Genomic DNA, 16,484 nt, shown 5'->3' on the forward strand with positions numbered 1-16,484 from the left:
GATGTCAAATATCAAAACGACCGCAGCGGAGGCGGAAGGATCGCGTTTACAAGAAAGCCAAAGTCTGGGCTATCAGTCTCATCCCACCAAGAACTTGATCTGGCGCAACCTCACATTCGTTGTTGTGGCACAGAATTTTCAGTGGGGATCAGTGGCAGCCTTGAGTTAGGTAGTAGCCTGGGACTAATGGATTCACATTCACGCTAATGCATGTTGAAATATATTCAGCGCTTAAACAAATCGTCTATAATTAGTTAATGCAGCAACTCTATCTTGCCGCCTTATTGTAGCGCTAAATACACCATTCACAAGACCTCTACGATGAGCTACACTGCGGACGGTCGCTGTATGGAACACCTCATGTGCGTCCTGCTGGCGGCTTGGCGGCGTTTCTGTATGCGAATAGTTTCAGATGACGCCTACCATGTTACTCTAATACTTGTATGATGTTCGTGGAAAGTATTTAGACTGCCTTGCAAAGACACAAATCCCCATACGCTATCCTACATTTATTTTCTCTTCTACCGAGCCCCCCCGACTGGATCATCGATAATACATTTCCAGAAACTTGTTACCGTCTCCCTTTTGCCAGCCCTGGTGGTCTATGCGAACACAAAGAGTGACTGGCGGGTAGAAATTGCATCCACCTTGTTACTCAAGCGACATTCTCATCATACTGGCATTTTCATCCTTGAGCCACTTCACTCTCGATATCCTTCAGGGACACGAGTATCAAACATATCACAAACACTATCGCTATCCTTCTCATACGGTACCAGGCTTTACCCAGAGGCACTCGCACCAATTCTTCAGCCTAACGAACCACATTTTCGAGCTTGCTATTTGCTGGAATCGAGATTCTGAGTAAGTCTGGTTTGTTTTTCCATTGGTTTGACTTTACCACGGGTTGATGCTGGCCTCGAGTACATGCAGTTCCTGTTGTAGCGAACACAGATATTCCGTGGCGGTGTGAGCTAACATGCAGTAGCCCTATAGAGGTAGTACGAAACTCGTTGTAGGCTCAATTACCTCAAAATGCCAACCACCAGCCAGTCTACGATTTTTAGTTCTTTCAATGAAGCAATGACGGACTTGAAATTGCCTGCTTCAAGGCAGAGGGCACCTTCTGCACTTACTCGCAATGGCACATCTGATCGAACAGACCCTCCAAAATTCTGGATCGAGGTAGACGCCGGAATCTGGGTTCAATTCGCACGGGACGTTCTGAATCTTCCAGAAATCAAAGAAGCATTGCGTGCATACTACCTCCCTGCGATTGAGCGCCCATTTGAAATCCATAACGAAGCGGATGTAGTCCGGGCGACGACGTTATACCTGACCAATCCCATTAACAAAGCTCTCGAAAAGATCTTTAACCAGACCATTTCTTTCCATGCGGAACATGTAGAGAATTCAGATGGTGAAAGCGTTCGTGCTGATCTCGTATGGAAATATTCGGATCCTCAAACAAAAAAATCAACGATCGTAGCTGTTCTGGAGCTGAAAAAAAGAGGAGTCATGCAGTATTCGCAATGGCAACAGTCCCAGACCTCGAACGATGCTCGTAGTATTGGAAGGCGGATGGAACAAATTCGAGCACAGGATCGCTCGCAAAATCCTTCTGGCACGCTTCTTTTCTCCCATTCGCGTACACTGTCCAAACAGGCTGCTGCCTATGGCGTTAGGTTCGGAACCAAATACGTCGCGCTATACGATTATAACGACCTTTTTCTATATTACTTCAACGCCCTCAGTGCAGGAGGTGTTGGCGACATTGCTTCTGGCACATACATCGGAACGGAGCAAGCACCTGACGTCACCCAACGCAAAGCACTGCTAGGCTGGCTCGTCCGCGCATGTGCTGAGAAAGGCCTGGGAAAAGGCGGAGAAACGATCGCACCCCAGACGTTCTCCGGACCAGTTCCCGTCCCCGCCCCGGAACAAACACAAGCCACTGCAGGTGCTCAGCAACATGACACCTCGTGCGTCGCCGACTTGAGGCGCTCGGGTCGTCATCATACCCGTGGCGGACCGTCACAGGGGGGACAGTATACACAGTCGAACCAGCAGTTTACGTCTACTAGACGAGCAGCTCCAATGCCTGACATGTACCAGCAAATGACCACGGATGCAGGGTATGGTGTCCAGAAACAAGTCGACAATGCACATCTTAGAAGAGTGTACCCAAGCGCGCTTCAAGAGAGTGGGAGATATAATGAACGATCTTCACAACAAAAGAGGTCTGAAACTATGCCCAGGAAATTGGAAGTAGACAGCAAGGATCATCGCGCCAGAAAGGGCGACTACATCGGCTATGGCCCGAAGCACTATAGTGGTAGCGAAAGAAAGGTCCCACAAGGTGAAACGAATAGGAACAAGTGGTGGGCTTGACGGTATCAACTTGATTGGCAGGACAGAAAAGTGTGTATCGGTATCTATAATTGCATTTCAGGATTTTGCTCATCCAGGTCCTGTGCTATAAGCCCTGCCGGAGGTGGTTGATATGATTGACAAGTCGCAAATTGATGCCATAGCCATTTTTGTAGTTCATCAAATTCGTCTGGAAGCCAACCGCCTAGGAACTCGTTTCCAATGTAGGGCCATCTTGTGACTGGAGAGATTGGTAATTCGAGGCGGTGTACTACGGAATTATTGAAATCAAGCACTACAATACGTAAATCTGGGCCTTCAAGGTCGTCTCCAACGCAAATGAAATTTCGAGGCGCTATATCGCGATGGCTAACACCAGAATTGAAGTTGAAGACGGACTCAACTTTGATGACCTTGCGCATAACATTGGTGCGCGCCTTTTCTGTGAGGTCGTGGGGATTCATATCCAGAAGCCGTCTGCCTTGGATATGCTCAATGAGTATGAGACGTACAGACCGCTGTAAGATCCCGGTGGGAGTCTGTGTCGGTATTTCGAAAGTCCAAGATCCATAGTAAGTGGGTACCAGGGCGCCCCAGAATGGCTCCAGCTCTTGATATGCAGCCACTTCACGAGTATAGTCCCGATCTGCAATAGCCGTGACGTCCTTCCTATCGCCTCTATCACCTGCATCGTAGTAAAGTGGATCGTAGATTTTGGCGACCATAGCATTATTGACGAGCAATATTTGGGCACCTCGACGGATAGTTCCATAGTCGGAGGGTCCGGTACCTTCATGCACCTCGCTCTCCTCAAGGCTTGCTGTCCCAGATACTGCTAAAGCTCCCGTTATTGTTAAAGACATGGTCTCTTGACCCAAATAGCCTTCAAGTGGTGGGCTAGCAAGACAAAATTCCAACTGCGTCATCTCATGAGACCCGGACGGTGGATCAGGACGTCGACCAGCATACGGAGCTTCGAGTGGCTCCGGGGCCACATGCGATTGAACTTCGAGGCATTTCCCAATGGCGTACGGAAATTCCAGTATCTTTGAATCAGGACGATGACGCGGTAAGCACAGCCATTTGGAATCCCCGGGTACAGGCTCTCGTTGATCTTCGTTGGACATGCTGTAGTGTCGGAAGAATGACCGGAAACGTCAGTAAGGATGCCTGTCGTTCAGTATTGTTTTCAAGTCCGAGAGCACCGGAGAACTATGTTCTTGCAAGTAATAATGACCTAGAACGTTGAGAACAGAGTTGTTTCAAAGCAAGGCTAAGAAAGAAACACTAGCATTTATATCTTAGCGAAGGTGTTGAGGAGTTGGCAAAATGGTGTCGTGTAACTGTTTTCCAGAGCTGATTACTAATATTGCCATACGCGCACTACTAAGTAGGTTAGAGGCAGCGTCCGACTGGAGTTCACCAACATCACCTCACCAGCGGACGTGGGTTGGAGTTAATGAAATAACCACAACGCCTGGTCCTGTTCGACTTCATCTCTGACTACGACGCCCATTAGCCCGTCATCTCTTGAAGTTCTCTCGTCACACTATCTTCGCTCTTGAATTGCAAACCCAATATGCCTTCATCCGGTAAGTCGTTCGGACACTACCCACTGTGATTAGGAGCGCCAGACTCAAAGTACGAGCCATTTCTAACCATTCCAAGGCGCGCTCCCACCCTCGGTCGAGAAAGCCTACTACCGCAAATGTATCGAGCTCCGCAGACGTATCAACGAGATTGAAGAGCATAACGATGCCACGCGCCTCCGCATCAAGCGGCTGAACCGCTCCGTCCTGAAGATGCGCCTCGAGCGCGCGTTCCTCCTCGAGCAGCTCCAGCAACGAATGGACTACAATGTCGATCACTCAGACAACAGCACCAGCCCGCCTCCCACTGTGAGTAGCCTCGCGCCTCCACAACCACCAGACCTACCGCTACCACGAGACAACCGACTAACCGCCTCCAAGCCGCAAGACAAGCCTCTCCGTTCAAAGCGCTCGCACCGCAAGACGACTCCCACCGGTGCTCCGCCGTCAAGCCAACAGGGCGCTGCGTCGCCTCCGCCATCGTCCTCACATCACTCGCATGCCCATGCCCTTGCGCCTCATGTGCCACTGTCCTCTGCGCACTCAACTCCTGATCCGTCGGGTCGCATGCGCTCGGAGGTATTCTACCCACCGACCAGCGAATTTGCAGCGGCGGTGAATGGTTCAAGACCCATCCCGCCAACAAATCAATACGAGCCATCACCAGCCGCACCAGGAACCTTATACGACGAGCGTCGCAGTGTGTCGACAGCAATGGAAAACGGAGGTGACAGGGGCCACAGTGGTCGAGGGTATGCAGCTGGAACGACCGGCTCAGATGTCAGGACTGATGCGAATGGAGAAAGACGCGTCGCCCGAGATGAGGAGATGGCGGACGCGGAAGCGCCTCGAGAGGCAGGAGCACTTGGAGGCTTCACAGCCGTCAATCGATGATTATACTTCAATTTCCGGAAACTTTCATCATGAGTCTACTAGGGAAAGGGAACATGGTTATTTGGGTCGGCGTTACAGCATACTGGGAGCTAGCAGCGATGGCGCATGACTGACCCTCGAAAGCAAAACGGAAGTGCAAAGGGGCGTTTGTAAAAATATACATTCTATTATACTGGCATTGATGGGGCAATCTATAACAGGTTCATCAATATATCGGCACATCACTCCAATACCGACAGTACCACTATCAAATCAAGAATTGCCATAGTCAATCGTGGAAGCTCTCCAGTACGGTGAGCACTTAGAACACTCAGTGGCACGATGGTTTCCTCATTCGCCCGATTCTCATACAGAATCCTCGCCATAGGTCGGAATCCTACATGCCATACTTGCTGAAAATAGGTCCCTTGATTAAGTCATATCAAACACTCATTGGCGCATCGTCCAATGCAGGGCCCTTGACAGCGAACCAACAGCTCGGCTTATACTACAGTCTCGCGAGAAGACTTTTAGGGCCTCGACTACGTTGTCTTGTCATCTTCACAAATTGCACTTGGCATCTCCGTGCCATAGTGACTAGCTACTTTCTAGCTCAAGGTGAAACAACAATACTTGGCGCTCAATTCAAGTCTTCTAGTGGAGCAATGGAGCGTTTCATTTCGGGATGTACAACATAGATATGTACATTAATTGCAGTATGGCCCTTTGCCTGAACGATGGGTGCATTCTTCTGTGGAGTGTCCCGGTAGCATTGGTAGCGTGAGATAAGGACCATTTCACCCTATGCGTGAAGACGAATTAAGGTAGTGTTGGGAGCCTGCAACCTACGTATGTACGCATAGCATTAAGTATGTTGTCGGAAGGTATTTCAATTCATAGAGGAGGTAAGCTTCAATTCGCTAGGGAGCTTTGACCCTTCACTACCCGAATCCATCTATAGATCTCCGCCCCGCGCTTCGAGCTTCCCCGGCGAATCTCGAATTTTTTGTACCGTGCAAGTACAACGCCGGAAACTGTTGACCATATTCCACAATGCCCCGTGAGACCGAAGTTTCGCTCAACGAGCGCGACTTTATACTAAAAGCATTGAGCGAGCAAGTCCGACTTGACGGACGTAAATTCGACGCGTTCAGATCTTTGGAACTCTCTTTCGGACAAGAGTATGGCGTCGCAGATGTTAAGCTCGGCAAGACAAGGTACGACCAGACACAGGTCCAAGATGTGGCCATAGTTTGACGTGTATAGAGTCATCGCCCGTATTTCGGCTGAAGTGACAGCTCCATATGTTGACCGAAGGTTTGATGGCATCTTCACCATCAGCACTGAATTCTCACCTATGGCATCGCCTGCGGTCGAAGTCGGACGGTAAGCTACCTGCTCATGATGCTTGGGGTATGCTAACTTCGATCTAGACAGAACGACGCCGAAGTGCTCCTCTCGCGCATCCTCGAAAAATCCATACGTCGAAGCTCTGCTCTTGATACCGAATCGCTCTGTATAATCGCTGGCGCAAAATGTTTCTCTATTCGAGCAGATATACATGTGGTCGACCATGATGGAAGTTTGATAGATGCATCATGTATTGCGCTCGTGGCCGCACTTCAACACTTCCGTCGACCGGACGTTTCAGTTGAAGGCGAGAATGTGACAGTCTACAGCATCAGGGAGAGAGAGCCTGTACCGCTGGCGATGCTACACCACCCTCTGTGTATAACGATATCACATTATCACTCCGGCGATGTACTACTTGTTGATGCTTCATTGGCAGAAGAGCAGGTTCGCGAGGGCCAGGTGATCATATCGATGAATAGACATGGAGAGTTATGTCACATTGCACAGTATGGTGGAGTCCCTATCGACCCACTGCTGTTGATGAATTGTACGAGCATGGCGTTTGGAAAGGTGAAAGAACTCACAAACACGATTCATGAACAGCTAGAAAAAGATGCAAAAGAGAGAGACGCGGGAGGTCTCATTGCGGAACTGAGCGCAGAGAATGAACGGTGAGCTGCCAACTGGGAATATTTCCGGCGCGCAGTTGAACGACTCGATACTCCGTGCCACCTATTATGAACATGAAAACAACCAAATTTGTAGGGCAGAGAGATAAGACGGCGGATGCCAATACCCTACTTCGGGTGAGACGAGACTACAGTACGGCTTGGTTTGCACGATTGCCATACCCAAGGACATGCCGGAGCACAGGACGAAGTCCCAATGTCCGACCCGAATATAGATGGGTATAGGCAACTTGCAAGGGGCACAGACTTGGTCAAGGCCTGACTTCGGTGAGAATCTAGAGTCGCCCTGACGTCCGTCGTAGTAATCAAAACCCTAGTCAATCGAAACGCAAGGACCGGGATCCGAGCTCCAGGCTGGGCTTGATGACGGAAACGCAGGTCAGCGTATTTTGTCCACATTCCCATGACAAATGCATTGACGCGCATGGTTCGATTGGTGACCTTGCCTACTTGAATTCACTGCTGCGCGATTGCGACCTGCCAGGAATAGTATTTGCAACAGTAACTTTAACCTGGCGAAGACTTCGTCATTGGCAGCCGGTGCCCGGGCGCATTCAAATTAAAAAATCTCGGCGCCACTAAGTAGTGCCCGCTACCTAGTGACGTCTATACTACCTAGGTAGTAAACATCTAAATATAATGAGACATCCGCATCCTTTTTTTGAGCTCTTTATCATTTGATCACTACCCACAGTCACATCCCCATCTTAGTACTGCAACATCTAAAATGACTGATAAGCTAATCCCTTCCGATCCATCCCGAGTGATGGTCATTCGCGATGTCATCCCAAACGTGATCACCACTTTGTCTACTCCGTTTCTACGTTTCGGAAAGATAAAGATTGGCGGTAGAGGCACACTCGGTAAGCGCATGTGTCAGTTTAATGAACTCAGGCGCTGATGTAGGATAGTTCGCCTACAGAGTGGCTCTTTGGCAGTATTCTCTCCCACTGCTTTAACTCCCGAGGTCAAGGAAAAGGTGTCAAGCCTCGGAGGCAGGGTCAAGTACATCGTCGCCCCCGACTTGGAGGTAGAGATCTGTGAATCGTCATGAACGTATATCCATCTGACGGAATCGCAGCATCACATCTTCCTTGGACCATGGGCACAATTTTATCCCGGGGCCAAGGTCATTGGAATGGAGGGTTTACGAGAGAAGCGCGCAAAGCAAGAGAATGAAGATATTCCATTCGCTGTAACTTTCACATCAAAAGACAAGGACTCTGTCAAGATTGATACCGAGGTAAGATTGGGATCTCACGGCTAGAAGCAGAATCTCACGTGCATATAGTTCGATGCTGAATTTGACTATGAATACGTCCCAGCACATGCGAACAAGGAACTGGTATTCAACCACAAGCCGTCCAAGACACTGATTGAGGCCGACCTGATCTTCAATATGCCAGCCACGGAGCAGATGAGTAGAACCAGCGAGTCAGCGACTACGGGTATCCTCACCAAGATCTGGACATATCTAACTAATACGAATGGAACTGCTCTCGCGCAGAAGCGCCTAATATGGTATGGCATCAGCGCAGGTGATAGAACAGGTTATGCGAAGAGCATGGCCAAGATCAATGGTTGGGACTTTGACCGGATCATTCCGTGCCACGGAGACGTCATCGAGACTGGAGGAAAAGGTATCTTCCAGAAAGTGATGCAGTGGCATCTCAAGCTTGCAGAGAAACATTGAACTAGCGAGGCGTGTACAGTTGAGGTAGTGAGCATGCGTGCCTTTGGTCGAGGAGTTCCGGGGAGCGTTGCATGAAGAGGTGCCAGGTGGGCTTGCATCAAGATACCATGTTGGGGTTGCAGTTCTGCGCAGTATGAGAATTGTATGTGAACAATACATTAGATCTTTGTTACAGTCCATGTACTTTAAATGTAAAAGTCAACACACGAATGGGTAGCGCTCGTTTCGTCATTCATGCTGGCTCTCCTTGGCGGTCGCGACGCGCTCCGGGACGCTATTATCGGTGCGGACTCCCGAGACATCGTCAAGGACAACTGCATAACCGGTACGCATAGTGTCCAAAAGATCACAGCAGGTCCAGCATGTCTCAGGCCCAATAATGGATTTTGTGAGTTTACTACGAACATCTGCATTGATTCCTAACAGTTGAACAACAGTTCACGCGCCTCATCGGCGGCGTGTCGACTCCGAAGAAACAGGCGGCATCTAACAACCCCCAACAGCGTCTCGCACGCTTCAAAAAGGTGTACAATCAAGTTCTGGTCAGTCGTGGAGCATGAAAACGTCGTGATAAATTCAAGACTAATCGATCTGTTGAACAGCAAACCTGGCATAAGTCATCCGCCCTGCACTCCGCTCCCATCGCCGCAGAAAACATCCGTATCTCCTTCCAACGCTTAACGCATATACTCAACGACGAAAGCCGATCGCCGTCTCCTCACCTATGTCTGTCTTTCGCTGCATCCTCGCAGATCTACACTGCTGTCGCACGTATTGCAGCGACCGCGCAAAACGAAGGCATAGTCAGAGAAGCTGTCGCTCTGTTCGCTGCCCTCATTGACAGCGAAGAGGAGGACTTCCTAGAGAATGAGAACTTCTCACGCTCTCTCATGAACTTTATCGGCAGAACTTCTACATCTGGAACAGTCATTATTGGTGAGGATGTTGAATCAGAGATTGTGGAACTGCTGTTTGGTATCGCAGCCAAGATTCGTCTCCAACCGGAAATTCTCCCAGTGTGGTTCACGTCCAAGGAGAAGGGAGATGAAGTGGCCAAGCTGGATCAAAAAGAGATTGACTTCGCCGGTGTGACACAGAAGGATGACTTTCCACTCTGTTACCAATTGATTGATCATGTCCACCACGAAGGCCGAATAGGAGATTTTGCAAGGACCGGCTTACTTTACATCTTTGAGTCTGCTTCAAAGTCTCGCGAGCTCGAAAAATGGATTGTCGAGAGTGATCTGTCGACTCTAATGGCTAGTAGCCTTGGAGCTTTATACAGTCAGCTTAGCAGGTATGTCTCTAGTCCTTACACCATAGTCCGATCTGACAGGTACAGAAAATTGTCAATACTACATCCAAAAACAAATCTACCCATCATTCTCTCTTTGTCAGACTACATTGATCTTCAGTCGTCATCTGAAGCTGAGAGTGTATGGTCGTCAGACTTCAAGCTCCACATGGACACATTTCTGTCGTTCTTGGCCTTCTGGCAAGACGTACTGGAACACTGTAGATCGATCGACGTTCGACAGACTCTGATCGATCACTTCCAAATTCTATTTCTACAACAACTCCTGTTCGTTTTCCGGGCTTGAATACTCCTTTGACTCTCGCTGATCCTTGTCAGGTACCCCTCTCTACTGGAATCTTCTGACGTAGACGGGGGTTCTTCAGTCGCAGTGTTGACCTATCTTGGACGTATATTACACGCTCTCGACCATCCAGAGCTCATTCATATGATTCTCCACTACCTCCTTGCTCTCTCAGATCCTTTCGACACGAAAATAAGGTCTCCAAGATCACCTTTGGCAGCAAAACGACGGATGTCACTTATGGCCATGAGCCAGCCAGCCCACGAGGATGATCAAATGAACCCATCTTTATTTAACCTTGTAGACTTGATACTGACCAGTACGCAATCTTCAAATCCACAGACTGTAGTCGCAGCCTTGAGACTCGTGACGGTCATACTAAGCAAGAATCACCACTACGCGGTTGGCACGCTAGTAAAAACCATCGATATACAGTTGAAAGAGCCGCAGAGAACTATAGGGGCTTTAAACGCTGAAATGGAAATGTATCTATCGGTAGCCATTGCGTGTGGCGGTGAAAGTGGTGTTGATGAAGCGTATGCGACACATTTGAAAGACATGCAAACTATGCTAGAGTCGCATCCTTGCTCGCTGCGACAGATTTCTCTCGACAACGCGACCCCGATCACGGAGCATTTCTCCGTCACAGTGCCCCCGCAGGTCGGACTACACTACCTCATCCCCGACGACCCACTGCTCGTCTCTTTGCTCCGAGTTGTTGACAAGTTCCTGCTGAACGACGTTGAAACAAATCTGGCCCTGGTAGAGGCCATTACGAGTCTCGGCTCATGTGCTCAATTGAGACTCGAGAACTGGCTTGCAGTTGACCCTTCAAAGTATGAGTTTGACGAAGAAGAGGAAGAGCATGACAGGCCAGAAGACGTCATAGACGAAGCTCTTCGAAACATATATATCGCTCGACAAACTCCCCAGTACAAGGCGAAATTTACGCCACCCCTTCTTAAATCACTCCAAGGTCTACAGGCTCAAATTGACCAGCTTCGACTGCATATACCCGATCTTGATTACCACATCGAGAACCGTAAGCAGACATTTCACGTCGACGAGGAGATCATGGACGCCATGGCCGGACAACCAACGCCGTCCATGTCTCACGCCTCGTCCAGTCGTCCCTCTGCCGAGCTCCAACCTGGGCCATGGAATGCTCAGATTCCAAAGCACGTCCGCGATGCACCCGCCACGCCATCCCGGTCACATTCGCCGCGCGGCAGAAAGGAAAATCTTGCGACGCCACAGCGCTTACCATCTGCAACTGCATCACCTGCGCCTTCACGTCTCGGTGGTCGCACACTTGTGAGCAGTCCTACACCTGGCAGCGGAGATCGCTCACGCGCGATAAGCCCTGCTCCTACTGCCAAGGCACGGCAGCCGGGCGAATCCACCATGATGAGTGGGCTGATGACTGACGTCAGTGAGAATGTGGCTGGGGTATTGGATGGGAGACGAGAAGTGCGGTTCAAAATCACTAGAAAGAGGATTTCCGTTGAAGTGGTGCGGAGTCCCAATGACCAGACACGAGTGAAGGTCGGACCTACTGGCTCCCCTACTACATTACAGTACACTTCGATTCAAGGGCCCCAATCTAGTACCGACGGCCAAGACAAAAGGTCTACAAGCCCGGAGGATGCCGGGACTCCAAGCGAGACTATCGAGAATCTCGAGACTCAGGAAAAAGGGGCAAAACATACACTAGAGTCGCCATCAGAGGCCGGTAATGACGACGATGACGATGACGATGACGATGAAGAGCAGGAGATCATAAAAGAAGCCAGCCTGAACCATATACTCACAAACATTGTCATCCTGCAAGAGTTCATCCTCGAGCTCGTTGCCCTCCTGCAAATTCGAGCCAGCCTCTTCCAAGAAGTCCGGTTCGCCTGAAATCAATCTTCTCTGTCTGGTTTTTTAGCTCGACGTTTTTTGTCTTTGTTTTGCATTTTTCTGTAAGGAAAAAGTCCCGCAGCATCAATATACCCTTTTTCTTTCTTTCGATTGATCGATATCAAGGGCGTATTTTCAGAGTAGTTTCCTCACTTCTTGGGAGAGTGTGCTGTAGTAGTGTCCGCAAGGGAATGCCAAAATACCTGCGTTAGATGATTATGCTTGGAATGACGTGCTTGCGCATGAACTCTCGGGTCTTCGAAAGGCATAATGTATCCGTTGATATGAGTATCCGCAATCTTATCTATGTCACAGTACCTCTACGTCAACACCGGCCTCCACCTTCAACCACGCCAGACATGTAGTGTACTAAAGCCAGGATTGCCTCCCACAGTAGTATTCACGCCATGACGAGCCTCGCGCTCTACAGGGTAAAATTATGATCATCAGAATAGACGATGAAATAAGATCCAGGCAGAGATGATAAGGACCGTCCCCTACCTACACAAAGTATGGAATTGCCAAGGTCATGAAGTGTTCTCATAAAGTGCGTCTACATACATACGTACATACCCTTCAGACACGCAACCACCAAAGCACTCAAAACCTACCAGCGCAGAAGGCCTCTGCCACACTCGTACTGGCACTGCTCATGATACCATCACAGCGACTTCAAAGTATTCGGATCGCACCGCATGTTTCGAAAGGAGCATATGCTGGAGAACCCAACCGGCGGTGAGTCACTGCAAGAGGTCAAAAGGTATCCCCTGAACAGTCTAGGAATCCTATGAGCTGAGTGTCCAACACTTATCGTGAAGTGTCTACCATTCAATCATCAGCAGACCTCCATCAGGAAGCATGTCTTCTCTCGAGTCGAATCAATTGCTATTCGATTATCGCAGGCCCTTTTCCCATGGCACAGGGACCGCTCTCGTGACTGACTAATGGTGACATGAGATGTACGATTAAGCAATCTCAGATGGATTAAATCAAGCAGCCATCTCTCCCATTTCCTTCCCTCCAGTCGACGACAAAGCCTGAACATCTACCTAGCACTTTTCCTCTCAGCATCAAACACATGCCCTCCTCCTCTGTACACAACCCAGCTAACGCTTATATATACAAAAGCCATGAATGACCTAATATAGTCAGTTACACTAGTTAGGTTTAAGGAAATGATACGTCTACTCTCTATCTGATACACACAGTGTCACGGCTTCATGATGATACGCTATTAGGAGGACTGTAGAAGCTATGATGATGGCGCACAAGTAGGTAGGCAGTAATTAGCAGAGGTGATGGGGGCGTGCATGTATGATCATGGCACACATCGTATAATATATGACTACAGTGCTGACAACACAATACGCACTAGGACATGGATGGATGCACTTTACTCTTGACAGTAGTGTATTTGTCCCGATGAACTTATAAGAAGAAAAGGATATTATACCCCGAGTCTTACGACGCCAATTATATATATCCCCGTGGCTTGAGTTTTCTCCCTCGACTTCCCCCCCTTCACTCTTCCCCCATGCATGTCTGTCTGTCTGTCTGTCTGTCTGTCTGTCTGTCTGTCTGCCTGTCTGTCTATATACACGCCAATGCACCTTTTCACCCATACATCCATCCATCCATCCATCCGTCCATCCATCTACCCGTTCAACCAATCATACCACAAAGCACTCAATAAATGCACGACACAAAGCGTACATAGCGTAACCTTCGGCACCAGAATTACTTTGAAAATGCCAACAATGCTAATGCTAATAATACTTAAAATGCGAATGAATATCTATATATGCATGCATGCCCTTCCTTCAAGATTCCATTCATGGCATAAATTCCTATTCCCTTTAGGTCATCATACCATTACCTTCCGGACTTGTGTGACCAGACAGGTTGATAAAACACATCCGACGCCAGAACGCCTCGCTTCCTGTTTGTTTTGTCATCGATAAGATGCCCAGACCAATGCTCTTCTCTTGCAGTTCGCTTCTAAGACCGTTAACATGACCGTTTTTTGCACCAAGCTAATTCCGCTACAACTTTTGTTAAAACATAAAAGTCCGATGTCGACTATTTAGTCCCTCTCATTCCGCCTTGCCCCAATACGTGCCACAGTGCACACTGTACGTGTCCTGCCTGACATAACCGCCCTTCTTGCCCGCGGTGATGACCAGCGCCGTCAACTTGCCGCCCTTGACACAGTCCGTGTCCAGGCCCTTGGTATACTTCTTCAAGCCCAGGCCCCGTTGCGAGTCGTGGCCGTAGATGACCGTCTGGCGCTCCTCCAGCTTCCGTTGCTTCTGGGCGTAGTTCCATATCTTCGCCCAGCATACGCCGTCGTGCGCAGGCGTGGGAAGACGAGTTTTGAGGTTCACTGTGCGCATGTTCATGCACAAGTACGGGTCCTGTGATTCCAGGGAGATGTGCTCGAGATGTGTGGAAACGGCGAGACCGGCGTGGACGACGCTGACATCGCCCATGCCGGGAATTGGGCCGATGTTGAGGATGACCGGGCACTCCTGGAGCCATGCGATCTCAGATTTGCTGAATGTTTTGGCGAGGGCGAGCGCCTTGGAGTTGTGGGACGGGTCGTCGGGGTCTTCGGGGATGTCGTAATTTGGGTGGCTACTGGTAGACGATGTGATTGAGTCCTCGTGAGCCTTGAGTGCAAGCAGGACTTTGTCTTCGTGGTTGCCACGGACAGAAGAGGCACCGAGGTCGCGTGCGAGTTGTACGACGCCGACAGAGTCTGGTCCCTTGGAGATGAGGTCGCCGGTGAAGATTAGGTGGTCGGTGGTGCGGTCGAAGGAGACTTTGGCGAGCAGTTTGACGACTACAGATGGTCAGCATTCGCTACAGCATGTCCAGACACCCTGTGTGGGATTCGACGGAGACTCACGCTCTTCCTTACACCCATGAACATCCCCTACAACAACCAATCTCTTCCTCGCCCCTGTCCCTTCATGCTCTCCCGGCACCAAATGACTATCCAGCTTCTTCACCTTGATCAGCCCGTCAAAGTCAACGGCCTTATTACTGCCAACCACGTCTGCGTTGTTCGGGTCGAAGCCCCACCGTAACTCCTTCCATTCATGCCAACTCGCCCGAAACGTCGTCTCCCAACTCGCCCACGCCACCAGGACCAGTATACAGTAGATGCACATATATCTCTGAATTCTCCTCGGTACACGCTTCGGACTGAGCTTGCGCAACACACGCGTACGTTCCGACCAGGCCGACTTTTCCCAGATCCACTGCTTTTCTTCCGCGTCGAGGGAGGAGGAGTCGTAGGCGTGCGGGTCTTTGCGCCACTCGTTTGTGATGCTGTCGATGAGGGGTCTGTGTGTGGATTGTGGATAGGAGGGAGTAGGAGGAGGAGCTGGAGCTGGAGCTGGAGCGAATGTGTTCTGGTACGGTCCGCGGGACCGGTCGCTCTGGGAGCTGCCATCGGGAGTTTTATATGTGGGAAGCATGCTGGTGAAGGGGAAGGCACGAATGAGGAGGTGAAGGAGCAGCTGTGAACGGTTGAACAACAGTCGAGAGAGGTTACAGATGGCGGTCAAGGTTCGGGACACTGTGATGCCTTGCACTGATGGATGTGCTCGGGGGGTGCGTCGATCGAGAGATTATGCGTGATGCGATGTAAAGAGGGGTGCAGCTATCGTGCTGACAGTGATGGCGGCGGCGGCGGCGGATCAATATGCTCGAGAAGGAGAAGAGCTCCGAGAGAGAAGTGAGGATGCAGGTACTGTAAGTTGTAGATAGGAAAACTCAAGAAAGAAGATGCCGTCGATTCGTCTCATCACGCCACGCCGCCCCGAAAACTAATACATGAAGGACAAGGTTGAAGGATGCAAGATGCGGCCATCTCATTGGGAGACGGCGCGTATCGCCTTGGCAATATCTCTCACTTCACGACTCTTTGTCTTGCACAAAGATGGGATGTATAAAAGCAAAAGGCAACGAAAGAAGCGTTCATAGTGTACCAAGTTATTAGCAGACGCCAGACTGAAGTGGTCGCGTGATGAATTACTCGATGCAGCAATGGAATAGAAGCTATTAATCAATTACTCGCCCTAATTCAAACTTATACATACTAAATGTTCCCAAGCTTCATCCTTGGCTGCACGTGACCTTCCTCGACCCACAATACACAGCACATTTCTCTACGCCTCACACTACACTGTAATGAACGTCTCACTCTGTTTCCAATATCGCAGACGGAGCAAGATAGATCCCAGTCCAGCATCCACACCAATTATACATAACACACATACTCATCGCATCCTCAACAACCTCAACATGCATAAAACACGAGTATCACACATCCATCCGAGTGAACACAGCATCAACCATCCCAGTAGATATCCGTATAGACAGCTCGCGTGACACCTCACGCGTTACACTA

At 49.6% G+C, this 16,484-nt stretch overlaps 7 protein-coding genes across 7 annotated transcripts; 5 read left to right on the forward strand and 2 right to left on the reverse strand.

Annotated features, from left to right (window-relative positions):
- The first annotated feature begins 679 nt into the window (after positions 1-679).
- EJ05DRAFT_33719 (uncharacterized protein) lies at positions 680-2,413 on the forward strand. The gene is made up of 2 exons (XM_033740892.1): positions 680-864; positions 989-2,413. Exon 2 carries the CDS (start codon positions 1,036-1,038, stop codon positions 2,389-2,391), a length of 1,356 nt encoding a protein of 451 aa, XP_033605758.1. The 5' UTR covers positions 680-864; positions 989-1,035; the 3' UTR covers positions 2,392-2,413.
- On the reverse strand, positions 2,261-3,691 carry EJ05DRAFT_33712 (uncharacterized protein). The gene has a single exon (XM_033740891.1). It carries the CDS (start codon positions 3,495-3,497, stop codon positions 2,436-2,438), a length of 1,062 nt encoding a protein of 353 aa, XP_033605759.1. The 5' UTR covers positions 3,498-3,691; the 3' UTR covers positions 2,261-2,435.
- A 258-nt stretch (positions 3,692-3,949) lies between these two features.
- On the forward strand, positions 3,950-4,853 carry EJ05DRAFT_482124 (uncharacterized protein; the record flags this gene model as incomplete). Its single annotated transcript, XM_033745140.1, has 2 exons — positions 3,950-3,962; positions 4,039-4,853. 2 exons carry the CDS (start codon positions 3,950-3,952, stop codon positions 4,851-4,853), a joined length of 828 nt encoding a protein of 275 aa, XP_033605760.1.
- A 954-nt stretch (positions 4,854-5,807) lies between these two features.
- Positions 5,808-7,252, forward strand: EJ05DRAFT_460085 (exoribonuclease). The gene is made up of 3 exons (XM_033742598.1): positions 5,808-6,049; positions 6,099-6,218; positions 6,266-7,252. Exons 1-3 carry the CDS (start codon positions 5,886-5,888, stop codon positions 6,858-6,860), a joined length of 879 nt encoding a protein of 292 aa, XP_033605761.1. The 5' UTR covers positions 5,808-5,885; the 3' UTR covers positions 6,861-7,252.
- Positions 7,253-7,601: 349 nt separating this feature from the next.
- EJ05DRAFT_496138 (uncharacterized protein) lies at positions 7,602-8,567 on the forward strand (the record flags this gene model as incomplete). Its single annotated transcript, XM_033746346.1, has 4 exons — positions 7,602-7,737; positions 7,786-7,904; positions 7,956-8,117; positions 8,166-8,567. 4 exons carry the CDS (start codon positions 7,602-7,604, stop codon positions 8,565-8,567), a joined length of 819 nt encoding a protein of 272 aa, XP_033605762.1.
- A 273-nt stretch (positions 8,568-8,840) lies between these two features.
- On the forward strand, positions 8,841-12,332 carry EJ05DRAFT_33759 (uncharacterized protein). The gene is made up of 5 exons (XM_033740898.1): positions 8,841-8,955; positions 9,005-9,109; positions 9,170-9,864; positions 9,910-10,149; positions 10,201-12,332. Exons 1-5 carry the CDS (start codon positions 8,947-8,949, stop codon positions 12,065-12,067), a joined length of 2,916 nt encoding a protein of 971 aa, XP_033605763.1. The 5' UTR covers positions 8,841-8,946; the 3' UTR covers positions 12,068-12,332.
- Positions 12,333-14,160: 1,828 nt separating this feature from the next.
- On the reverse strand, positions 14,161-15,549 carry EJ05DRAFT_482126 (Metallo-dependent phosphatase; the record flags this gene model as incomplete). The annotated part of the gene is made up of 2 exons (XM_033745141.1): positions 14,161-14,909; positions 14,976-15,549. 2 exons carry the CDS (start codon positions 15,547-15,549, stop codon positions 14,161-14,163), a joined length of 1,323 nt encoding a protein of 440 aa, XP_033605764.1.
- Between the last annotated feature and the right edge of the window lie 935 nt (positions 15,550-16,484).

The sequence above is a fragment of the Pseudovirgaria hyperparasitica genome (assembly GCF_010093815.1).
Source record: "Pseudovirgaria hyperparasitica strain CBS 121739 unplaced genomic scaffold EJ05scaffold_1, whole genome shotgun sequence".
In the NCBI taxonomy this organism is placed as follows: Eukaryota; Fungi; Ascomycota; class Dothideomycetes; order Acrospermales; family Acrospermaceae; genus Pseudovirgaria; species Pseudovirgaria hyperparasitica.